The 16,611-nt window shown below is 37.5% G+C and overlaps 1 protein-coding gene across 1 annotated transcript in view; it reads right to left on the bottom strand.

Moving 5' to 3' along the window:
* Positions 1-16,048, bottom strand: part of CLEC7A (C-type lectin domain containing 7A) — an 18,329-nt gene extending 2,281 nt beyond the window's left edge. The window contains exons 1-5 of the mRNA XM_007937233.2: positions 15,925-16,048; positions 12,328-12,426; positions 10,735-10,872; positions 8,279-8,430; positions 5,354-5,472 (exon numbers count right to left, since the gene is read on the bottom strand). Coding sequence (XP_007935424.1) covers positions 5,354-5,472; positions 8,279-8,430; positions 10,735-10,872; positions 12,328-12,426; positions 15,925-16,027 — 611 coding nt within the window. The 5' untranslated portion in view covers positions 16,028-16,048. The remainder of the gene's footprint in view (positions 1-5,353; positions 5,473-8,278; positions 8,431-10,734; positions 10,873-12,327; positions 12,427-15,924) is intronic.
* Positions 16,049-16,611: the final 563 nt, after the last annotated feature.

Here is a 16,611-nt window from a genome sequence, read left to right on the forward strand (position 1 = left end):
ACCAGCCACTCCTCGGAAGGAAGGTTGGGCAATCCTACTTCCGTAGTGATACTGCCTTGGAAACCCAAGGAGGGGTCGCTATGAGTCAGGTTTGACTCGACGGCAAACAACAACAACAACAACATCAATCTCAAAGGACATCATTGAGTCTTAGGGAAAGGGCATGGTCTTAATCTTAGTTACCTTTCTTTTTCTTGTCTCTGAGGTCAGAGGAATGAAAGCATCCTATTGTAGAAAATTCTAGGCTAAGGGCATGAAAAACTGTGGTACAGGCCTCAGGGAAAGCTCTGATAAGTTTTCTTCTCCAGAAATGTTTCTTGACATCCAAGTGTTTTTGGGTATAGAGAGCCATACTAAGTGTACTGCCATCTATGAAATCAAAGAGTACTAATATATCGAAATGGTAACTCAAAACCACTCTTGTGACCCTTGAAAAAGTCATCTAGTCATATATTTAAAATGGCAAAAGAAATCTCAAGATAAACAAGTGTTGAAGATATATATGTAAGATTACTAATAAATTCACTGTGCTTGGGCTAGTGGAAATAAAATTGCTAAAACCAAAATAAAGAAAAGCCTCTGCTATCAAGCTGATTTCAACTCATAAACCAAACCCAACCCACTGCTATCAAGTTGATTCCAACTAACAACCCCCGTTGGGTTTCCAAGGTAGTAAATCTTTACAGAAGTAGATTTTACCATCTTCCTTCCATGAAGCAGCTGGTGAGTTTGAACCACCTATCACCAACCTTTTGGTTAGCACTCCATGTCTTCACTACAGTGCCACCAGAGCTCCTTATTCTGATTCATAGCAGTGTTAAAATAAAAATGTTATCAGACTCAGCACTTTGTACTTCTCACACCCAATAATGCCTGCCAGAAGCAAATATAAAGCTACTCTGTAACTTCAAATTAATTCTACAAACATTTTAAGATACAATATCCTGCAAATTATCAAAAATAGTAAGGCATATAAGAAGAAAACCAGCATGAATGAAAAATAAGAGAAAATAAACAGAAACAGATGTGAATGAGCATAAAATATTGGAATTATCAGATGCAGACATTTGAAAAACTGTGATCAGTGTGTTCCAAAAAGTAAAAAGACAATATTGAGAATGTCGAAGGAAAACTAGTTCTTAACTAAAAGTTGAAAAACAATATTGTTACATGTTAGCATTGAAAAAGAACCAAGTGGGATTACAGAACTTAAAAATTCAAGAATGAATATTATGAATCTAATGGGTGCTTTTAAAAGCATATTAGCCCCAGATTAGAAAAACTGATGAACTGGAGATAGGTGAGAAACAAATATCTTAATTAAAACAAGAGAAAAAAAAATGAAAATAAAGAGTTTAAGAGGCATGTGATAGTGTGAAAGAGATGTAACTGTAATCCCAGAGGAAAGGAAGAAATATGGGAAGAAGCAATATTTAAAGCAACTATGACTGAAAGCATCCCTGGGTGATGCTGCTAACTGAAAGGTTGAAAGTTTCAGTCCACTCAGAGGTGTCTTGGAAGAAAATCCTGATGTACTTCTGAAAATCCAGACATTAAAAACCCTATGGAGTACATTTCTATTCTAACACACAGGGGGTCGGTCACCATGTGTCAGAATCAACCTCACAGCAACTAGCCACTGCTTGTGTTGTTGAAAAAAGGTATTGGAAATGAATAAGTCATTGGCCTTGCAGAATTCTATCATGTGATTTCCAGAGTTATTTCTATCACCAAGGTCTTATTTTTCAACTACTGGTGATTCTTCTCTGTTTCCAACTTTTGCATTCCAATCACCAGCAATAGTCAACACATCTTGATTGCATGTTTGGTCAATTTCAGACTGCAGAAGTTGGTAAAACTCTTCAATTTTCTCATCTTTGGCTTTGGTGGTTGGTGTGTAAGTTTGAATAATAGTAGTGTTAACTGGCCTTCCTCATAGGCATATGGATATTATCCTATCTCTGACAATATTGTACTTTAGGATAGGTCTTGATACATTCTTTGTGATGATGAATGCCACACCGTTCTTCAGTTTGTCATTCCTGGCATAGTAGATCATATGATTGTCTGATTCAAAATGGCTAAAACCAATCCATTTCAGGTCAATACTGCCTAGGATATCAATCTTTATGCATTCCATTTCATTTCCAATTTTCCTAGAGTCATACTTTGTACATCCCATGTTCTGATTATTAATGGATGTTTGCAGCTGTGTCTTCTCATCTTGAGATGTGCCAGATCAGCAAATGGAGGTCCCAAAAGCTTTAGTGTATCCACATCATTAAGGTTGGCTCTACTTTGAGGAGGCAGCTCTTCTCCAGTCATATTTTGAGAGCCTTTTGACCTAAGGTGCTCATCATCCAGCACTATATCACATAATGTTTCAGGTCTTTTCATAAAATTTTCCAGTGATATATCAGACAGTGTTTCACTGCTATTCATAAGGTTTTCACTGGCCAATTCTTTGAGAATTGGATGGCCTCTTCCTTCTTCTGACTCTGTCTTAGTCTGGAAGCTCCACTGAAACCTGTCTACCACAGGTAACCCTGCTGGCATTTGAAACACTAGTGGCATAGCCTCCAGCCTCATAGCAACACTCTAGCCACCACAGTACAACAAACTGATGGACAAGTTTGGTTCCCTTAGTTGTTCCAAGCTACTATGCTCATTTCCTGGTCTTTCTCGACCTGCTTGCTTACCCAGCCTGTCCCTGAGGCTGCTCTATACATGCAAGCAAACAAATACCCACCTTCCCACTGCACCTGGTCTGCTGTCCCCAGGGCTGCTCCACGCACACCTATTTCTTAAGCCTACATTTTTGTTGAATCCAAGGTGTCATCAATTGTAAGACACGCCATCAGTTAATCAAGTATGTGAAAAAATAGGATGGGAATTTTAATAGTTTACTTTGCAAAAGTTGAACAATAATGGTCTATTTTCATGTAAGAAAAAAATAAATAATAAAAGAGCAAACAGAAAAGGAAAATGAAACTTGTATATTTCAATTGTACCATTAGTTGGAAGCTGGGAGGAAAAATTGATATCCCCTCAGAATTTGAATTACAAGCTCATCTTCACACAGTTTTGCTATCTTAATTCATAATACAAATGTAGTGTAAAATATTCCAAATAGCATTTTTAATTTAAGGTGTTCTCAGGGTTGTTTTGCCCCAAGCTGATTGAAAAAAATAAATGCTATGTCTTTTTGAGAGAGTTCATCTTCAGTCCAGGCCCACAGTGATTATTAAAAATAAAAACAAAAAAAATATCACCATCAAGTCAATTCCTACTCAAAAAATGAGATGACAGGACAGAGTAGAACTGCCTCATTGAGTTTCCAAGGCTGTAAATATTTATGAAACCTGACTGCCTCTTCTTTCTCTTAAGTAGTGACTGTGGGTTCAAATCACTGATCTTTTGATAAAGAGCCAAATGCTTTAACCATTATGCCAACAGAGTCTTTTGCATGATTATAAGCTCTCACTGCTGTTGAGTCAGATATGACTCATGATTATAAGAGGACATCATTTATAGGACATATCCTAATTTTAGAGCTATTATCATGTGAAAAATAATTGTATTTTAGAATTAAAATACAGAACAATAATAGCTGTATAGTGGGGATGGGGAGTGGTAAACAAAGTACTCTAAGCTTTTTATATTGTCCAGGAAGAACATAAAAAGTCCAATTTGTATTAGACTTTGATGAGTGAAGAATATATCTTTTAATCTTTAGAATAACTACTAAGAAATAGTAAAAGAGTAAATTACCAATTAACAGAAGAAAAGATGAAATATTAAAAAGTATAAATAAGACAAAATAGAGGAAAGAAAAGAAAAAGTAACATTGCACGGGCCATGCATTAGCAAGAGATAATAATTCTGTATCTACATGTGCCTAGGAACATGGCATCAACACATTCAGATAAAACATTTGTAGAACTATAAGTAGAAATTTAAAAACCCACAAATATGTGGAAGATATAATGACATTATTTCATTTGTGGAAAGAATTAGCAGATAAAAAGTGGAGAACTGCAATCAAGCTGAGTATGTTCTCTGACCACCATGAAATGAATCCTGAAAACTAAACAAAGGGATTACCAGAAATATTTATGTTTATAAGTTCAGAAATACATTTCTAAATAATCCATGAGGAAAGAACACTTTATAATAGAAATTAGAAAGTGTTTTGAACTAAATGATAGTGAACATACTTTAAAATTACAAACTTAAATGCCTAGTCTCAAGAAAAAGAAAGGCTGAAATTCACGAGCAAAGATACATTAAAAGAAATTAGAAAAAAAAAATAGCAAATTCGACTCAAAGAAATTGGATGAAACAAAATAGTAAATAGGAGAGCTAAAAATTAATGGAAGAGATAATAGAAACAGGGCCAAAAACTGTTTTCTTAAGAAGTCTAATTAAATTGAAAAGCACTTTGAGATTTAATGGGAAAAAAAGGAGACATTATACTCTCACACATATGCAAACACACACATACACAAACAATAAGAACTAAAAAGGGGGATATAATGTCATATTCCAAACAAGACTCACTAACATCAAGTCAATTCTGACTCATAGTAACACCTATTGAGTTTCCAAGGCTGTAAATCTTTACAGAAGCAGATTGCCTCATCTTTCTTCTGTATAACTTCATATTAAGTAGATATTAAAAAGAAAAATATGATACTTGTACAGGGGAAGACTTCAACTATAAAGAAAATATTATAAGGCAAACTTATTTATAAAATTTATAATGCAAATGTGAAATATATTGAAATAATCTTATATAAAGTGAAATGTTTGTTTCTTAACAATAATAGCATGTATGTAGCAAGCACTTATTATGCACAAGTCAATATGCTAAGTGACTTGACTTTACTCTCTTTTCTCTCACAATTTTAAGAGGCAGTTACTCTTTTTATTGTCACAAACTAGGAAAGTAAGGATCAGAGAAGTTAAGCAACTTACCCAATGTCATACAATGATTGAATGGCTAATCATTAATTCAAGCTTAAACCTGCCTTCAAAACCTAGGCTTTTAACAACAGTGTTACATTTAGTAACAATTCTCCTTGATTGGACAACTTCAAAAAGATGCCATGTGACCTCTTTGGTAAGAAAGCTGAGGAAATATTTGTATTGATAGAATTAAATGGCATCACAGCTCCTTTCAACTCCACTCCTTTCTTTCCCTACCCCCCAGCTCTTTTTTCCCCCCTTATCCCTGTCACTTTTAGTATTTCTCTTTTTCTCATACATGACCAACAAATCAAGTTTGTTACTGCTTCAGATGCTTAAACTTCTTTGAGAAAGGGGACAAAATGTTGTATCTTTAGATACTTACAAATCAGAAGAGAATTCTGAGCCATCTTCCCAGAGCCATGGTTTCTCAGTCTGAGGGCGAGAAAGCCCTATCCAAAATGAATTATTAGGTTGGTAAGACACTTGCCTTTTTATAAATTCCTGTAGGGAATACAAATAAAAACATGAAGATGGAAAAGAATGAGAGAGACGGGCTCTTATTCTAGGCATTGAGAAAGAGGCACTGATTGAGTCTTTTTGGTAGAAGGATACACACATAAGCTTAGTATCAACCTAGAGAGAAATACAATTCATGGATGTCATTGAGTGTCTGAAAGGCATATTTCATTTCTCCAGTCATTATTATTTAATTTTCCACGATAGAATAAATTCAAGATATCAAGATTGCACTTCCTCCACTTTGTCTCCTACCTGACAAAACCTAAGGATGATAGCCCCCCTTGGCAATTTCCATGGATGATAGGATGTTCTCTTCCCTTCAAAGAGAAAATATAAATTCCCTCTAACTGCCAAGAAATGTTTCTCAGAGTTTGTTGACAAAATAATTAAGTCTCACTCCATAGAAGTGATAATATTTGAATTGGTGACAAAAAACAGAACTTAGTGGCAATGACAGGCTTGTCTAAAAGCCAGAAAGACTTCCAGTCCTTTGCAGTTTCTTTGCCATATATCTGCTTGCATTCACTTTATTGTGGACTACAAGTCTTGGGTCAGACACCCAGACACACATACAAAAAACTGAAGGTAGTCAAAAGAGATACAGAAGTTATAGAATACAGTATAGAATGTTTTCTAACTATTAGCCTTTCTGTATAACTCAAAACTCACTGCCGTCGAGTTGGATCTGACTCATAGCAACCACTCCTTGGGTTTCTGAGGCAGTATCAGTATGGAAGTAGATTGCGCAACCTTCCTTCTGAGGAGTGGTTGGTGGGTTTGAACTGCCAGTCTTCTGGTTAGCAGTCAAATTCCTTAGGCATTATGCTACTAGAGTTCCCAGCCCTTTCGTATGGCACATCCAATTCTACCCTTCATTCATGAGCCATGATGGTTCTCTGTGAAGTCCCATTCTTTTCTGTAAAACTTCTTAGGTCCACAGCACTCTCTCTCTGAACTACTGTAGTATCTGTTGCCAACACCACATATTGAAGTTTTGACATCTGTTGGGTTGTTTCTTTTTTCTAACAAATTACATGAGCATCACAATAGCAAATTTGTGTTTTAAGCAAATTTGCTTGATGTGGTAGTTAAGGTTGTGCAGCAAATTAGCTAGGCCATGATTTTGAGTGGCTTGGCAACTGGATATAATTATTCCCCATGATGATATTGGATACGGTATAATCACCTCCATGATAGAATCATCTGTGAGCAATTAATCAGTTGAAGGGGAGTTGCCTTCAGAGTGTGGTCTGCTTCCAGTACATAAGGAAATCATCCTGCATTTGGTTCATGATTCATCATCTCCAGTTCCTGGACTTCAACCAATGATTTGGTGTTTTGCCTGCCTTCTTGGGACTTTTGACTTCACAGCTTGTGAACCAACAGTCTGTCATTTTACCTGCCACTCTTGGATTTGTCAGCCTCAGCAGCCAGCTGCATGAGTCAGGAGAAGCCTCCAGCTTGCCCCAGTGGGCCTTCCAAGCAAAGCTGAAGTCTCAGAACAATGGGTATCCAGCTAGCCCCAAGCCAGCACACTGAACCTGGACTTCTAGCCTAGCCTCCCCTAGAGTCAGCACTCTGAATTAGGACTTCTAGCAGTGAGTTTGTTTTTTGTTTTAAACTGTAAATGAATAAATTTCTGTTTGTTAAAGCCATCAATTTGTGAGTATTTCTGTTATAGCAGTACTAGAGAACTAAGACACTTGGTTCAGTACCTTGCAAAGAGTAAAATGATTTACAAATGTATGTTAACATAGCTGCTTTTTTTCTCAATAATTAAGATGACAAGGGGAAGAATTTTGATTTTACTCCACCGAATTTATAAATTAAGATATAAACTCACAAAAATTAGCAGTGACCTGATTATGATTAGTAGTCATATAAATGTGGACTTCTACCTTCAATACCATTGGTTCTTGATCATATACCACCTCCTGAAATAGAATGTTTCATTCTGTTGTACATAGGGTTATTATGAGTTGAAGCCAACTTGATGGCACCTAACAACAACATAAATGTGGAATGTGTTTAAAAGTATTGATTAAAAGTGAATACTTTTTAAATTAATTCATTAAAAATAAAAGCATGTATTATGCACTTGATGCTAATTACAGATATGCTAAAAATTATTATAATCTCCCTATGGTCTCTGTTCTGGTTACCTAGTGCCTCTCTGACAAGAATATACCAAAAATGGGATGCTTGAACAAACAGGAGTTTATTCTCTTGCAGTTTGGAGGCTTTAAGTCAGAGTTCAAAGTGCCAGGCTCTAGGGACTGGGTCAAAGACACTCAACCTTGGGCTTCAGCTCTCCTGCTCCTGGCCCAGTGGAGATAGAGGCTTTTCTTCACTCAGCAGCTGCCGGCTGCTGAGGCTGACAAGCCCAAGGTTAACAAGCAAAAAGGCACAGTCCTGATGTTACAAAACCACACACCAGGCCATTAATTCAAGTCCATTGAAAGTTCCAAGGTTGGCAGAGTATGGCAGCCTGCTGAACAATGACACAGCTACATGCAGTGTTCAAGCATGCCATAAGCTAGAGACCATTCCCAAGCTGCTTCTTATATACAGGAAGCAGACCACGTCCCTAAGGCAGCTACTCAGCTGCTCACAGTAGATTCCTCCATGGAGGTGATTACCAGTCTCATTATGGGGAATACTACATCCAGCTGCCTAGTCACTCAACCAGGCCCAGCCAAGTTGACACACAAACTGAACTACCACAGTCTCTCTCCATTTTCCTGCTCAAAATAAACCACACATAAATATGACTGCAGTTTATGCTTACCAATTCTTTTGAGCTGTCTATCTTCAGGAGATGAGAGCCCAGTTGAGAGCAGTGTTCTTTACTTCTATTCCAGGAATCTAGTACAGTTCTTAATAGATAACAGCTCTTCTCATGTGTAATCCAGTTAGGGGCACAAGTGTTGGAAAAAACTCCTATAAATAAAAGTAGCATGAGGCTCATATCATACTAAATCAATCTTTCAGTGCAAGCTATATGTGATGATATATATCATGAGGATACTTGATAAACAATCACTGAATTGCCATTAATATGTTTCATTTTTACTTCAAACAACAGGAATAGAACTTTACAGAAGAGACCACATTCCAATATCTCCAATCATTTAAATTTAAAAAGTAAATATGAGTTGATTAACTGTAAGCAGTGTTTTAGGCAACCGAGCCTCCTCTCTTTGCCTTTGTTTTCTGAACCTTATTTTATATGTGTGAGATTCATTTCAGAGCACAACTTTTAAAATGAGAAAAACATAAGGGCAATTATTCATATTACAGAGTCGTCCTGTTATGTTTTATTAGCCAATTGGCAAAAATAGTGAGGAAGTGTGGATTTAAGGATAGAAAGTTGAAGTTAAAATATTAAGTCACAGTCAACTATGATTTAATCAATAAATAAGGTCATATGTATATAAAGTTATTAGGCAAATCAGTGAAATTGTATGATTAACTTTAAAAACAAACCCAAGTTTCTAGGAACATAATTATAGGCCCATCTGCATTATATGTTTCTAATTTAATATTTTATTTCTTGGCAACATTTGACCTTATTTCTTCTTCCCTTCTTCCCTCCCTTTAAAGTAGAACATCCATTTTAATGTTTTATTTCTTATTCTAACTGCACTGCTTTAAAATGTCAAATCATTCATGAGTCCACTATTATAAAACGTCAAGGAACAGTTTACACACAGAAAGAAATATTCTTTGATGGTTACTAGAGATGGGAGGAGGGTAGAGGGAAAAATACTAACTAGATAAGAGACATGTATTAATTTGGGTGAAGGGAGAAGCAATATACAAAAAGGGGTAACTAACTTCATATCACTAAGAAAAAGAAGACATGGAGAGTTTCATAGGAGTTATAAACAGAGGCAGACATTATTTTATGCATAATCTTGCATTATCACTAACAACAAATGTTAATCTATGAATGGATACATAGATAGGCAAGCTGATCAGGTATAAGTAGGAGAATGGGACTCTACCCATGATCATACATAGGTTTGGCAGACTATATTTCTACATAGGTATTTGTATGTGCTCTAAAAATACCCGTATAGGTAGTAGAGCAAATGAAAATTTAGCCATAACCAAACACCATGAGCAAATGGGTCACTGGGCCTTGGGGCTTAGGACCACAGTCATCAGGGACATAAACATCAATTGGCATAACACAGTCCACAAAGACAATGTTCTATACCCAACTTTAGTGAGTAGTGACTAAGGTTTTAAAAGCTTTTGAGTGGTCATCTAAGTGCAACTATTGGTCTCTTCTCATCCAGAGCAAAGCAGAGTGAAGAAAATCAAAGATGCATGGATACAGTTAGTACAAGGGACTAGTGGACCACATGGACCTCAGCCTTCATGATCTTGAGAGCAGAACTAGATGGTATCACAGCGAACCACTCTGAAGGGGATCATAATAGGAGATCCTGAATAGAGTGAGAGACAAGTCTGCAGCAAAACTCAAAAAAAAAAAAAAAAGACCAGGCTTAATGGTCTGATACAGTTAGAATGGTCTAACCCCTGAGACTCTTATCCTTCAAGCCTGGAACTGAACTCAACCCTGTGACTCAACTTTCAGCCAAACAATAGACCGGCCTGTGGGGTGAACAGTAACACTATGGAGGTACATACTCCTTAGAATAATCAACCATTTGAGATAAAAAAAGGCACCATTTGCCCAGGGATAAAGCTCAGAAGGCAGGAATAGATGGGTCAGGTGAAAAAATGTAAATGCTAACTACAGGGAGGAAGTGGACTGAGTGCTGTTAACACTGTGAGGACTTCATTCAATGTCACAAAACAGAACTTGTATGAACAGTTGAATGGAAAACAAATTTGCTCTGTAAGTTTTCACTCAATTCACAAGAAAAAGATGAAAAATACAGAAAATGTCAATTCCCTAAGGGGAAATAACACTTTTCTTTCATTTGCATCAAACTATAAAATCTATAGGCCTACATAACTAATGATAAATCAGTTATTTAAGTGAAAAAAAATCTAACTTCAAAGTGTTCAGTTAAGGGCATAGAGTATTTATAATACCATGTTATTTTCTATATGAAAGAGTACTGTGATAGTACTGATAAGTGTGATTTCCTTGAATGCACGATCATTGGATGTAAGTGTAATCTCCTCAGTCCTCTGCCCCAGGCCTTCCCCCCAAGAATAAACCTTCTGGAATCAAAGAATCTATGAATCCTTGAACTCTGCCCTTGCCTCTGGTTGTGAGAGCCTTGGTAGGAGCCACACTGTCTTCTAAAGTTGATTGTGTGGGTCGGCTATGGTTCTGTTTACTTCGTGATGGAAAGTTGTTGTTCTTCGATGGGTTGCTCCCTGAATTGGGTCTCCAAATAGCTTCATATACCAACAAAAATAATAGTGGGGGAAAAAAAAGTTATTCTACTATGTTTGCAAAGTAAAATCTCCAAACCCATATTTTTGTTTTGTGAGGATATCGAAGGATACATTATTGATAATGATAACTAGGTGCAAAATTTCTGGTGGGGACGTAAATATGAGTGATAAGTAAGTAGGTAGATAGATAGATAGATAGATAGGAAGGCTAAGTAAATTCCATAAAAGAGGTATCGTGAGAAAGGAGAAAATGAAACAAGTAGAAAAGAAAGAAAAATGATGGAGGCAGCAGTAGACAAATGGAAGAAAGTTGATAAGAATCATAATATATCTATAATAATTCTTCTATCTGTCTTCTGTTATTTAGAAGTATGAGGTCCTTGAGTCCCTATATAATAGAATGAACTCAATAAACATTTGACTAATTAAGGAATCTGATGAAGAGCTTCTGAAGGTCTAATAATACTCCATTGAGACCAGAATGCATGAGATATAAAATATAAAGAAATTTATTCAACCATCATAAAATATGTACATAGTACTTAGTAAGTGCCAGACAATTCCGGGAACATCTAGAGCAGTTTAGATTAAATACAGGTATAGAACAATTTCTTTACATCATGAGACCCATTAAAAAAAATAATAAGTTTGTAGACCCTTTAGTAGATGTTAGGAACCCTGGTGACACAGTGGCTAAAATACTCAGCTGCTAAATAAAAGGCCAGTGGTTTAAACCCAACAGCTGCTCTGCCAGAGAAAGATGTGGTAGTCTGCTTCTGTAAAGATTTGCACCTTGAGAATGCTATGGAGCTGTTCTATTCTGTCCCACAGGGCTGTTATAAGTCAGAATTAACAGTACGCCAGTGGGTTTGGTTTTAGTCGATTTATTTCAATAGGGAAATAGCACCATATTGTACTTCCCTTTTCAATTTCATTAATTTATCATGGGAATTCCATGACTTTGAAACTGGTTATTTTAGGGAGGTAGGGAGCTCTGGTAGCGTAGTGCCTAAAGCACTTGACTGCTAACCAAAAAGCTGGTGGTTCAAACCCACCAGCCACTTCTTGGAAGGAAGGTTGGGCAATCTACTTCCCTAGTGATAACCCCTCGGAAATCCAAGGAAGGGTCACTATGAGTCAGGTCCGACTCGACGGCACATAACAACAGCAACAACAACAAAGCACTATGGTTTAGACTAGGAGTTTTTTAGAAATACTGTCTAAATTTCTAATCATGCTCCCCCCCCCCCAACACTTTATGACCCGGGAAGAGTAGAATCACCTCCCTGTGTCTCAAATCCCTTATAAATAAAACGGGAATGAATAGCACCAACTCAATAGAGTTAATGTAATGGTTGAATGAGGTTGTGCATGTCAAGCCCTTAAATAAGTCCCTGGCATATAATCAATGTTCATTGAAAGTAATTGTTGCTGTTAATTTATATCAATACTCACCCATGGTGCCCAGAACCACAGCTATCACCAGTGTTATCAAGAATAAGACCCCCAGGGTCACAGCAATGAGACACCAACGAGGAGATGTAATACAAGCTCCTGAGGGGCCAAGGGAGAAGAAATAGAGTGAAGAAATAGGATGTTAGACTGAGGAGTCTTTAAATCTACAGTTTATAAAAATCTGGAAAATTCTGAAGTGAACCATTAGTCACTGTTGTTCAGATAATCAGATAATCATCTAGGATTAGCCTGATTTTTTTCTCCATCCTTAGTGTACCTCTTCAGGTCCTGGAAGTGAGCCCTGGTGGTATAGAAGTTTATGCACTCATCTGCTAACAAAAAAGGAGACAGTTTGAACCAACCAGCCACTTCATGGGAGAAAGATGAGGCAATAAGCTTCCCTAAAAATTTATAGCCTTGGAAGCCCTATGGAGCAGTTCTACTCTGCTCTACAAGGTCTTTATTCCCTGGAATTGAATAGACATCAGTGGGTTTGGTTTTGGATTTCAAGTCCTGGACATGTAATTTGACCACAGTGCTTTGATATGCTTGCATTCTTAATTTCAGTTCCAGAAAGTTGCCTGTGTTGTTGTTAGGTGCTGTCGAGCCGTTTCTGACTCATAGCGACCCCATGCACAGCAGAATGAAACACTGTCCGATCCCATGCCAGCTCCACGATCCCTGCTATACTTGAGCCCATCATTGCAGCCACCATGTCAATCCATCTCATTGAAGGCCTTCCCCTCTTTCGTCGACCCTCCACCCGACCAAGCATGATATCCTTCTCCAGGGAATGGTCCCTTCTGACAACATGACCAAAATAGGTGAGACAAAGTCTGGCCATTCTTGCTTCCAAGGAGCATTTTGGGTGCACTTTCTTCTGTAGGTCTTAATATTACCAAGAATTCTGAAATCCCACTTATTTTTAGAAGAGACAGCTTAACGTGGGGTAAGAGCACTGGGTATTATGGGTGGAAAAATCAAAATATGGAACCTTTCCATTTTACTTGTTTTTTGTAGGACCTTGAACAAATTATTTCCTCTGATTTTTCATTACTGTTTATGAAAAATTGGAATAGTAATACCACAAAGGATTGTTGTAGGGATTGCAATAGCTAACACATGTAAAAACACCTAGTTAAGGAACTGCTAGCACAGCTCTGGTAGCGTAGTGCCTAAGGCACTTAACTGCTAACCAGAAGGCTGGAAGTTCAAACCCGCCAGCCAGTCCTCAGAAGGACGATGGGGCAATCTACTTCCGTAGTGATACTGCCTCGGAAACCCAAGGAGGGGTCACTATGAGTTGGGGCCAACTCGACGGCACATAACTACAACAACAGCACAGTGTAGGTAACTTACTATTTATATACACACATACATAAACATAAGTATGCCTTCCTACCTCTTGCTCCAGACAGTTTATCTACTCTTCCCCAAAAGATTGCTTAAGAAAAGAATTGTGTAATCAGTGAGACAAAATAATTGTGCAATGTGAATTACAAAAAAGCAGAAGAGAGCAAATTCTCATGTAAAAAGTTGTGTATAAGCTCCCTTCATATAGTACCCATTTTGTGTTAACATTGTGACACCAAGAACATATCCTTGAGATCAGAATTAGATGGTGCCCAGCCACTACTATCAACCTCTCTGATCAGGGTCACAATAGGAGGTCCTGGGCAGACAGGGGAAAGAAAAAAAAGAACAAAATTCAAAACCATAAAAAAAAGACCTGACTTACTAGTCTTCAAGGAACTGATGGAATCCCCAAGACTGTGGCCCTGAGACAGCTTCAAGCCTGGACCTGAACTCACCTTCAAGGGTCAACTTTCAGCCAAACAATAGACAGAACTATAAAGTGAATAATAACAACAAGGAGGAATGTACTCCTCAGTATAATCAACTATAGACCAAAAGGACAGGATTTGCCCAAAAAACAAAGCTTACAAAGCCGGAAGGGCAAGAAAGAAGGACAAATGAGAATGGGGAACCCATGGAGGAAGTGGAAAGAGTGCTGTTTCATGAGGGTAGTGCAATCAAAGTCACAAAACAAAATGTGTGTAAACTGTTGAATGGGAGGTGGGGAGAGTTTATCTCTGCCTTTAATAGAATAAGAATTATCATATAAGAGATCCATATTACCCTGGAAAAAAAAAGAAATAAAACCACTGCCATTCAATTGATACCGACTCATAATGACCCTATTGGACAGAGTAGAACTGCCCTATTAGGTTTCCAAAGCTTTGAATCTTTATGGAAACCTTATCTTTCTCCCATGGAGTGGCTGGTGGGTTCAAACCACTGACCTTTTGTTTAGCAGCCAAATGTTTTAACCACAATGCCACCAGAGCTCTTTAGGAGCCTCATACAAAAACCCACTGCCATGGAGTCGGATCCGTGAACCTTCTTGGGTTTCCGAGGCAGTATCACTACAGAAGTAGTAGATTGCCCAACCTTCCTTCCCAGGACTGGCTGGTGGGTTTGAATTGCCAGCCTTCTGGTTAGGAGACACATAGAGGAGGCTAAATTAATAATTCTAATTACTTGACTGCTAACCAGAAGGCTGGCGGTTTAAACCCACCAGCCACCCCTCGGAAGGAAGGTTGGGCATCTACTTCCAGCCATAGTGATACCTCTTCTGAAACCCAAGGAGGGATCTCTATGAGTCAGTCCAACTGGATGGCACATAACGACAACAATGAAGATACAGGTTTTTCTTCATGCCCTTCTTCATATTTCACCTTTATTATTGTTTGGGAGCACTGGTGGCATAGTGCCTAAGGCATTTGACTGTCTTATGAGTCGAATCAACTGGAAGGCAATGAGGTTTTGTTTTTGTGGTTATAGTTTGTTTAAGGCTAAAGAAATCTTTTCCTTTAACATAAACCTTATGACTTCTGACTTCCATTTTACCACAAAATGACAAATGGGCAAATTATTTGTCCCTTGGTGAATTTCCTTCCTAATTTTCCATATTTCCTTGGTTCACTTTCTTATCTGCTATTTCCTGATGCTGTTCTTCTACAGCTCTTTAAGTTTCCTTCACCTCCTTTCTACAATCTACACTTTTCTATCAAACAGGCAATAAGCCGCTCCTATTGAAAGTCCATCTGTACATATCACCATATGTTTTACAACTCCTCACTGTTTGAGTGTCTATTCCTAGAGAACAGAGAAATCATGATATTTTCTGTCACCATCTATAAGTAATTTAAATACTGATTTGACTCATAGCTACCCTTACTTGGGTTTCTGAGGTGGTATCTCTACAGAAGTAGATTGCTCAGTCTTCCTTCTGAGGAGTGGCTGGTGGGTTTGAACTGCCAGCCTTCTGGTTAGCAGTCAAACACCTTAGGTACTGTTCCACCAGAGTTTCCTACCAGTAATTTAAATATTGACAATTAGTCACTGAATGCTATTACCTGGGTTGCCATGAGAAAATGTTTAGTCCACATTCAAATTAACTTCAGTGACTTCTGAAAACCTGAGGTTTAAAACCATTTTAATAAAAGCCCTACAAACCACAAGTGTCAAATTTCCTCACTTGTTTTAGATAATGATAATGATGATGACAGTATTGAAGGGATAAAGAAAAATTACCTTTCTCTGAGATGATAGGTCTCCTGGAGAGACCTCGAGAGCTGAAGTCTAATTGAGCATATCCATCCTCATCCAAAATTTGTAAATTAGAATGATATTCCATTGTTCTATTGAGTCCTTGCAAAGACACAGCACTTAAGAACTCTTTCTTCTCTTCTAGGATGACTGCCTGCTGACAAGAAGGATCTATGAGTCAACCCATGTGGGATAGGCAATCACTGAGATTTAACAACTTGAGCTTAAGTAGTCCTACCAGATACCCAGAAGGAGGAAATGAAACTATGCTGTGGTAATTCCCCATTTGTACCTTTGATCCTGTTTCTGAGTCTTCTGATTCTAAGAAAATTATTAGTAAGTAGATCTTTATTTCAGATCCTATAAAATAAAAATACATAGATGTATGTCCTATGCTGCTTTCATTATTTTACACATGATTTTGACATCATTAAATGGCTTGGCCTATACAAATTATTAAACACTTTTGGTATCTTGAGTTCATCAATACTTCATTAGAACTACATTCATTTATTCATGTATTCATTCAGTAAACATTTATTGAATGTTCACATTTTCAAGTGAAAAGAGTTGGGAATACAAAAATAAAAACATACCTGTGTAGAAGCTTATTGGCTAATAAAGGAAACCTACAGATAAGTGTTCATTATTGTAATAACAAGACTCAAGTGT

Source organism: Orycteropus afer, unplaced genomic scaffold (genome assembly GCF_000298275.1).
Source record: "Orycteropus afer afer isolate SDZICR_OR568_19922 unplaced genomic scaffold, OryAfe1.0 scaffold00040, whole genome shotgun sequence".
Taxonomy (NCBI): Eukaryota; Metazoa; Chordata; class Mammalia; order Tubulidentata; family Orycteropodidae; genus Orycteropus; species Orycteropus afer.